General features: G+C 36.6%; 1 protein-coding gene across 2 annotated transcripts in view; it reads left to right on the plus strand.

The window, feature by feature from the left end:
* The first annotated feature begins 1,277 nt into the window (after window positions 1-1,277).
* LOC138033879 (dual specificity tyrosine-phosphorylation-regulated kinase 4-like) overlaps window positions 1,278-10,000 on the plus strand; it is a 47,071-nt gene continuing 38,348 nt past the window's right edge. For both annotated transcript variants that reach the window (XM_068881750.1, XM_068881751.1), the window contains exons 1-3: window positions 1,278-1,686; window positions 1,882-1,984; window positions 9,361-9,431. In XM_068881750.1, coding sequence (XP_068737851.1) covers window positions 1,661-1,686; window positions 1,882-1,984; window positions 9,361-9,431 — 200 coding nt within the window. In that variant the 5' untranslated portion in view covers window positions 1,278-1,660. The remainder of the gene's footprint in view (window positions 1,687-1,881; window positions 1,985-9,360; window positions 9,432-10,000) is intronic.

The following is a 10,000-nucleotide window of genomic DNA, read 5'->3' on the forward strand; positions in this document are numbered from 1 at the left end:
GGGGACAATACTCAGTGGTCTCTCTCATATCCAACGCGCTCTCGTGGAAAAATTGTTAAGTAGACACTTGGCCTAACATTAAATTTAATGGTATGTGATAGGTCAAGTCAATGACATTCGACAACAAAAAATTAATCCATTCCTCCTAGTACAGGAATCGAAAACGTGAAAAGAATATTTGTAAAAAAGCGTTAACAACAAATAAAAAGATATGCACTGTATTTCGTTTTATACACAAAACGATCGATCTCCAGTCAGTATTCCAAAGAAATTTCACCTTTTTTATCTTAACGTTCCTCAAAAGGCTTTAGTAAAAGTAAATTGCGATAGTATTGCTGTGATGATTGTTGAGGCCCCGTTAGAGGAGGGAGGAATCTAAGTATCCCGTATCCCTAAATATCCTGTATCCCGTTAATTCCTGTGGTTTGTATCACTATAATACCAGTTCGGTTTTTTAAATATCCTGCATCCCGTTAATTTTCTCCCCAAATATCCCATATCCCTATAAGTTTTTTACCTAAATAACCCGTATTCCTGATAACCCCTAATAGGGCCTCGTTGTTTCCACTGGCAAATTTAGTAGCATTAATAATAAGAAATATTAAACCTCTTTTTGTTTTTATCTTTCTGGTAATCTCTCCCCATTTTTCGAAGTTTACCCGTGGTTGTAGTTCACTGTATTTAGACAATTATGTGTTAACTGTTTGTGCATCCCACGGATACGCCTGTATAGGCGTCTTGTTTCCGAGTTAACGGAAAGCCTCCTTGCACCTGCAGTTTAGGTTTCTGATCATGTTATAAGAGCATGACTGCCAAAAATATCAGACCACCTAAGACAATATGCAAATTACCGAACTTCCGTTCATCTATTATGTCAGGTCAAGGAGACACAATGAAGAGTGTACACCAAGACAACAATGAATGTTCACCTAGGAATTCAGCGACATGGGACGATTCTGGACGTAGCCTCAAAAAGCTTTGTGTATAAAATATCTGTTCCCGGAGGAAATATGCTTTTCTTTCAGCGCATTGCTTGAACTCTTCCCTGCGATATCGGCTTTTGACACGAACTCTATGTTCTCGACATTGCATTGGAATTTTACATGTTTTATATTCAATTTCACGTTGTTTATTGATAGTTCATTGACCTCTTTGTTATTTGATTAAATCGTTAGTTTGCACTCTTAAAAGCCATTGAAGCAAACAACATTTTAAAATGGTAATCTTTTGCACTTTTATTTGATTTTCTCGAAGTGAAAATGTTTAATCGCACATTTGCAAAGCTCGTGTAAATTTCACAGCACAAGGGGAAATGTAACAGGTTTTTAACCGGGTCTCCTTTTTGGTCCTCTTATCTTTCCGGTTACCCTGGCAACAGGTGACAACTGGCGCAATCGCGTTAATTTTTGCACTTCTTCCAGAGAGGCTGCTTTCGAGAAGCTCTTGCAAGGTTGTCTTGTTTTGAAAGCCGTTATCGTAGAATCATGCCCTTTGCTGCAAGATGGTTTGCGTGTCTGGAAAAGTGTAAAGTTTACTACTAAAGTGATTGCTTTTGTTTATCTGCCGCGATTGGAGTGCCATTCATTGTGAAAGGCTAAGTTCTTCGCAGCAAATTTTGGGGTCAACGAGCTGAAAACATGCGGTGGAAAATGGTGGAAGAATGAGCGGTCCTCCTTCGGAGAAAAAGTGAGTACTTTTGTGAAAATCATGTCTGTGTTGATTGCAGAGGGAGGCCATTAAGATCTATTTTATTGGGTAAATATTTTAGTTTTCCCAGCGTTTGTTTACACATTGTCACAGCAAGCAGAACATTTCAAATGCCCGCTTATTCTGTCTGAATGTCTGGCTCAATCTCAGCATATATATTTTTTTATACACAAGGTTTGCAATGGGGAAGGACGATCGGGCTAACGACAGGAAACAGCATTTACTTCCCTTCTTAAAAAAAACAAGATCGAAAAAGTCTTTGAACTCTACACAGAAGGTAAGCCACCGGAATTTTTACAGAATATTTTTTCAGGAATTGTAATTTCCAAAACTTTCAGTTCGAGTCGAGTGAAATGCATTTTCTGGGTAAATGGTTGTCATGCTAGGTTCTTTAATGCGATTACGCGGTAATACGGTACGGTGAAAACGTTTGGAGATCTTTCTTTTTTTCCCAAAGAAATTCCCCGCCACAGGCTTGAAAACATTTGAAGTAGTAATAGTAAACGACAAGTTTTTTTTGGTATAACTTATTATCTTTTCACTAGGCATAGTAACGAGCGTTATATATTATCTTTGAAAAACAAGGAAAAGCATGAAGCTTAATTAATAAGCCTTAGGTCTTTGAGCTCTTTCGCAAATCGCTTGTTATTCGATCTCGCTAATTTCGTTTAATTACTAATTATATGGAGAAGGCACTGGTTTCGGTACAGTAATTTGGTCTAAAGCAGTACTAAAAATGAAGAAAATCATATTTAAGAGACATCTTTGATGAGCTGCATATTTTATCCCGAAGGGTTTGAAAATAGAAAGCTTTTACAGTTTACACGGCGTTAGCCGGAATATTCGTATAGAACTTCGAAGGAATATTCTAAATATAAACCTTTTAGTTGACGTTAAATTACCACAGTGACATCATTCAACATCCAGGGGGCATGACCTTGGAGCGAGATAACCGAACGTCCAATATTCACCTTTTGTTTCTTATTTGAAAACGAAGAACAGTTTTTGTTTGCAAATTTTTATTTCATAAAGCCACCGATATCACAGGTGTTTGCTCTACATAATTAATTTTCAACAATCATTGGTTATATGATGACATTTGTTGCCACACATGTGATCTGTTAGTCTCCCTCGCATCCGTTTTTAGACTAAAAACGGCTGCGAGGGAGACTGGTGATCTGTAGGTGATTAATAAAATGTTGGACACTGTTAAATGTGGAAAGTAGGAAAAAAAGGACTGATAATCAGATCAAGATACAAAAAAATAGCATAGATATCATAATAATAATAATAATTTATTACTTATAGTGCGCCTGTTACATTGAGAGATGCTCACAGGCGCATTACAATATCCAAAGAAAAATTACAATATCGAGAGAAACTTAATATACCTTAATTAAAAGTTGTTATAATATATAAAGCTCATTAAACTTATTTACAAAACCTATTTACAAAGGATAATCTATATGTAATTAAGAATGAGACGCATAGTTACTGTTTCTCGTAGCAGCTGAATGCATCGCGGAAAAGATGCGTTTTCAGGAGGCGCTTAAAAATGTTTACATTGTTCACACATCATATTGCCTTGGGAAGACTGTTCCAGAGTTTTGGTGCCGCACATGTAAATGAGCGGTCACCAAGAGTGGTAAGACTCTTGAACGCAAGATACTTCAATAAGAGTGTGTCCAAGTTGGTTCTCAGGTTGTATCTCCCAGGCTTTTTCAGTTCTATAAGTTCTGATAGGTACATGGGTGCAAGGCCATTAAGAGTTTTATATACAAGCAATAATATGTTAAACTGGATTCGGTAGCTAACAGGCAGCCAGTGGAGCTTGTATAACGAAGGTGAAATATGCTCATAGCGGCTGATGTTACAGATGACACGGGCGGCCGCGTTCTGGACACGCTGAAGTTTTTGTAGTTGGTTACCTTTCAACCCATAGAGCAGGCTGTTGCAGAAATCTAATCAACTGGTAACAAACGCATTCACTAAAGTCTGTGCGCAGTCAGAGCTAAGATATTTTCTTATTCTCCTAATGTTGTAGAGATGAAAAAATGCAGATCTACAGATGTTATTAATTAATGTGCGTGTCCATCTTGAGTTGGTCATCGAACCAGCAGCCTAAATTTCTTACTTTGCTGGCTGCTGTAACTATGCTCTCTCCAACCTGTAAGGAATCTACGTTGACTTTGGCAAGTTGTTGTCTGGTGCCAATTACGATAAACTCGGTCTTGTCATCGTTTAGCTTTAATCTGTCTTGGAGCATCCAGTTCCTTATATCCACAATACAACTTTGCATGCCCTCTAATGCTGCTGACTGCTCAGAGCCTGAGTCTGCGCTGAATGATACATACAGTTGTGTATCATCCGCATAGGTATGCACATCCGGAAGGTGATGTTCGATGATTTTGAACAGTCTACTTGTATCGAGAACGAACAGAAGAGGCCCAAGACAGGAACCCTGTGGGACGCCATACTTTGTATGGAACTTGGTCGATATCTTGCCGTTGATGGAGATAGACTGAAATCTGTTGCGAAGATAGGAGTCAAACCAAGAGTAGGCTTGCCCTGATATGCCAAAGTCAGAGGACACCATCACATGAAAGATAACACTGAGATTGGCCATCTGTCAAAGTTTGATGCTTTTAGGTCAAACAGAGACAAAGTTACGGACTTTAAGGTGGCTCAAACCAGCTTTAATACATGAAAGAAACGTTCTTATTAGAATGATTGACACTACAACACTTTATCACTTAACAGCAATGTTATGGTACCATATCAAACACCAATTATTGCTGAAAAATATTCCGTCATTTTTGCAACGTAGAACATTACTGTGGCAACGGTAAAGCCCTGCAAAAACACCCATATTTTGGCTTTAGCTGCTCATATCTAAAAACAAACTCGGTGACCCCCATTTTTTATTCTGAAATGTAATCACCGTGGCATAATAAAACTTTCTGGAAAGTTAAAAAAAATTCTGTGGAGCAGATTCAGAGCCACCTTAAATAATGGAAAATTTAAGGTAGCTCTGAATCCACTCCAGAATTTTTTAATCTTTACAGAGAGTTTCATCTTGGCCTGCTAATCACTTTTGTGCAATAAAAAAAAAATGGGGTCACTGAGATCGTTTTTCAGATGTGAGCAACTAAAGCCAAAATATAGGATGTTTTGTGAGGATTTCTGGTTGCCACGGTAACTTGTTATCAAAATCACTGCATCTTGTTTAGCAATAATTAATGTTTCACATGGTACCATAACATTGGTGTTACGTGATAAAGTGTTGTAGTGTCAATCCTTCTAATAACAAGGTCTCTTGAAAGTGTTGAAACCGGTTTGAGCCACCTTAAAACATAAGTTGAAAATTCATACAAGTGTCTCTAATTTAAGGCTGCGTCCCCCCAAACCATATGAACTCTTAATTTTTTTTAATGATTTCTGTAATATTCATAAAAATAGGCAAAAAGGTGATTTTCACCTCAACTATATCCAAACAGTTAGTCCATGACAGGATTTTCCAGTCGTCCCATTACTGATAAATTTTTTAAGAGTTGATATAGTTTTGGGGGACACAGCCTCAAAATTAGAGACGTTTGTGTCAATTTTTAACTATGTTTTGAAATCTGTAACTTGGTCTCTGTTTGACCTATTAATTAAAGCATCAAAATTAGACAGATCGCCAATATCTTGAGTGAACGTTATCTTTTATGTGATGGTGTCAATTTGTCAATTGGTTCAAATTTGAAACTCACCCCAGTTCTCTGCAGAATTCCGGAATGGCCTATAAAAGTGTTCACGGGTTTTGTTCACAAAAAAATACATTTCTTCCACAACAAATAATTAATCATTTAGCGACGGGTATACCTGTCAAATTCCTCTCATTACCAAAGTGCTCCAAATGTTACAAAAGAACAAAACATGTACAATTCCCTTAGGGAGTCAACAAAAGCTGATAGAAACCAAAAATCGGTTGGCGCTAACTAAAACACCAAATTTTGGCATTTTCCGGTTCATCCCACTATATTCTGGTTTATTTGGGTGTCATTCCGCCCATTGACCATTTTTATTCTGTTGCATTGCAATCTTTTCAGCTAATGGTGAACAGCTCAAAAAAATACTATCATTTGCTTGTAAATATTAAGGACTTTTCATCGACCTACTTGTAGTTTCATAGCTGGAAATCGCACAGCATATACACAGTGATGGTTTACAAGTCAATCCCTTCCATGATCTGTCAAAATACCCAAGTTACAGCCTTTGGCTTTCCTCCTGGCTGGCTTAAGATCTAGTCCACTTTATTATTTATTTTACTAGTATTGAAGGTAACTAGAGAGTCTTAACATGGGAATATGGCAGAAACGCATAATTTGTGGTACATTTATCCTTGCTCTTCTCCAAATAGTATATTATATTGATATTTTATTATAAATAATAATTATGTAGTATGTGTTTTTTAATATGTAGTTATCTGTCAGCTAAGTTATTTGGTAAGGCTAAGGAGACCCCACCCATAAGAGATGTTATCCCTCTGGTCTCTCAAGTTAGCCATGGCTACACATTAAGATCTGGGTCAGCTAGAGATGTAAAAGTGAACACGCGTACCGAAATGTTCAGGAGTTTTATCACCATGCGCTATGTTTATAAATGTATGTGATGTACTACATATAATTTTACGGTTCGACCCCTACTGTAATTCAGCTTTTGCTGCGAGAGTACAGTGTCCGTGAATAAACTATACCCTTTATTTATGATTGCCAGGTGTCACACCTGAGTATGAAAAAAGAACTTTGATCAGTTTCCCTCACCTCATGGAAAAGTTTGACCTTAATATGATTGGAGCCTAATAGTTGACATATATATATATTATTTTTAAACAAAATAATATCAAGTGAAATAAAGTGGAAACAATGCATGTAAAGATTATCTATAAGTCATTGCAAATGAATTGTTACATTTGTCATGAAATGCTCCTGTTTCAGTGGCAAAACCATGGAAGGTCAGATTGTGTTTACAACCTCTTTAGAATGACTTAATGGAAATCATCCAACATCTTCAGTATGTAATGAAATCACCTGGCACTTGTGAGATCAGAATGTGAGGCCTATTACTTGAAAAACAATTGCTAACTAATGGCATAGTTAAGGGCCAACCATATGTGATTTCTAAACTGAGGGACCATGAGTCGGTTTTTTTTTTTTTGAAAGCTAAAAGGGCCATGCATATCTTTGCTACTCCTTTTTTATGGAAATTCCATAACATGCGACTTCAGGCTGTTTACAAATATAAGATCTGAGTAACCTTGTAACAGGCATTATTGTTTGTTTCTTAATACATTATAAAGATTGGCAAATTCATGTTAACACTGAGAAAATGTATTCATAGTATTATTGATAGGCCCTGTCACTTTTTCTGATTACCTAGACACAATAATAATTAATAATATTGTTATTTTAAGCCAAAGCAAATTGAAACTGCAAATATGTCAATGCAATATTTAAAGTAAGAACATTTTATACAGCAATACCAGCCATAAGATTTTGCTTGGTGGTTAGATTAAGCAGTGTAAGAATTTTAGTTTGTTAATTTGTAGATGAAGTAAAACTAAAAATAATTATTGTTATGGACAAGATGTAATCTTTATAGCATTCATACCAGTATCTTAATTAATATGAAAATGAAAAAAACTAGACAGGAAGTTCTTGTAAAATTTACATCAAGATCACCTAAACTTATCAATTTTTTATGAGGCATTACAAAGTTTTTTAATACAAAAAAAAAAGCTTTGTCTAGTGTAGAAGGTATAATAAACTTGGATCTGAAACAGGAACAATGGGCTCCACTGTGGCACACAGCCATCAAATACTATGCAACTCCTCAGATGAAGTGAACAATCATAAAACAGTATGTATTCAAGATTCAACACAATAAGCATTAGCTGTTTATAACTGGCTTCAGTATATTACAACTATAGTGTTTGTTATTCTCACAAGTCAGGATCAAAGCATTCAATTTTGCATCCATTTACTTAAAAATGAAGTTTTAAATAATTTGGAAGTTATATTGATGTAATTTTAAGCAGCTTTTGCATTCTGACAAATTGAAGAATTTAAGAGTTGAATCTTTTGGAAGAACACACCAGTCATTTCTTGAAACAATCATTTTAATCTCTGATTTTGTTTTTCTTTAAGAAAAATCATGCCTGAGATCAAGATCATGCTTTCATAGCTAGCATGCACTAGTACTTGTAAATATTACAATCCGCTGGAGCAAAAAATTATTTGTATATACTAATTTTGATAAATTTGCTTATCATATTTTGTGTGGAAAGTGAATGAAATTTTTCCTAGTCTTCATTGTGTGACTCCTTTTGAATTCAGCTACTTTTTCCTAATCATGCATAATCTAAAATATTGACTTTTGAATTGCTGTGATCTTTCAAGACAAATATGCTTGAGGTTAAACTAAGCCAACCAGATAGTTGACTGCATGAAATGACAAAAAAATAACACTATAATAATAAGTATAATTATGTTATTCGCCGGCCCGGAGGTCCATATGCGGAAAAATTGTGTCCAGGATCTTGAGACCAAGGCTACATGCAGTTTTTCCCTATATGAGGAAGGGTTATGTTCTTGCAAATCAAGTGAAATCATATCCACAGTTCATATATGATCCATTTCATATATCATTTCATTGTTGTTCATTCCTCGCGGGAACATTGGAACCCACAAAAGACCAGCTCCCAACGTCAGTGGCTTCATAGCTCAGTTGGTTAGAGCGTCGCACAGGTATTGCGAGGTCACAGGTTCAAAAACCCGCTGAAGTCCTGAATTTTTCAGGCTTCTTTACGTAATTTGCAAAAATTGCGTTCATATCTGCGAGGATCATAGCTTCACTTAATTTCATATCCGCAGTTCATATATGATCCATTTCATATATCGATCATTTCATCGTTGTTTTTGCAAATGTTGGCCATGTAGCACTTACCGGTATATTCAACAGACTTAACTATTAGAGGGGAGTTTGAAGTGCTAGTTTTCTACCCATATATAAAACCATGTGAGTGTTAGACTTCCTACTAAAATGGAAATGGGCCCACACACGGACAGAGAAAAACTCTGACTAGGGTGGGAATTGAACCCACAACCTTCAGGTTAGATCACCGCTGCTCTATACCGACCGAGCTACAAGGTCAGACGGGAGCAGGTCTTGGGAACCTTTTATTAGTTAAGTCTGTGATCTAACCCGAAGGTTGTGGGTTCAATTCTTTTACGTCCCACAGGGTTATGAACATTGATGAGTTGTGACTGGGCCTACAGTTCATCATCCTTATCCAAAAAGACTAGAGAGCCTTAAACCATTTGAAGATGTTGTTACAAACGTAGCACTTACCCCTCACTTGTTTAAAGATCCTGAGGGAAGGTGCGGCCAGAGTTTTGATCCCGCAACATCCCGCACATTAGTTTGATGCTTGACCAACTGAGCCAAGCGGTACTCTGACCTTTCACCTGATTGCTCAGAAGAAATGAGTTTGCTGGCTGAGAAGATTGTTGAAGGCTGATAATATCACTCTTTATGGTTCACTTAATCCCGTTGTCATCCTGCATTTTCAAGTGCAAAGGGAAGTTTATAATCATTTGTCTTCTTTTTTAGAGTCCTGACCAAGGAAATCACCGTGTTGGAAATTCCCACTCCAACAGTGCTTTTAATGGCGGCTACTTAAGGTGATCAAAGTATTTATTTTACCTCTTTAAGGGAACTCATTCCAAAAATAACCCTAAACCTAATTATAATATTTACTATAATAATAATAATAATAATAATAAAAACAACAACTTAGGAACAGAACTTAGGAAAGATCCCTGGAACCAGCAACATTAATGAGCTGCAAAAAATCGTCCTCCTCCTAGGAACGGCGCACATACTGAGAAGCTTTCTGTCCATCAAATAAAAAAGTCCCCTGGTACCTAAGGACCAAGGATTGGCCCGGGTTCAAGGAGACTGAAAGAAGCAATTAATAGCACTGTAAACTATACTACTACTATTAATAAAAATAGAGCAGTTTTCAAATGAATGTCGAAAGTAATAATTATGCAATTGCAATCGCTAAGCTTAGTGATTGGTTTACTTGCATGTGCAGTTTTTCCAGCCGTTTGAGCAACTTACACAGAATTACTACAAATTTGGATTGGTTCATCGCGTTGTTTGCAGTGACCTGTTGTGGTTGTTCGAAGTAATTACTTTGGTATTTTGTTTCACGACACTCAATTGAAAACTGCTCTAATTGCCCCCC

Source organism: Montipora capricornis, chromosome 14, assembly GCF_036669925.1.
Source record: "Montipora capricornis isolate CH-2021 chromosome 14, ASM3666992v2, whole genome shotgun sequence".
In the NCBI taxonomy this organism is placed as follows: domain Eukaryota; kingdom Metazoa; phylum Cnidaria; class Anthozoa; order Scleractinia; family Acroporidae; genus Montipora; species Montipora capricornis.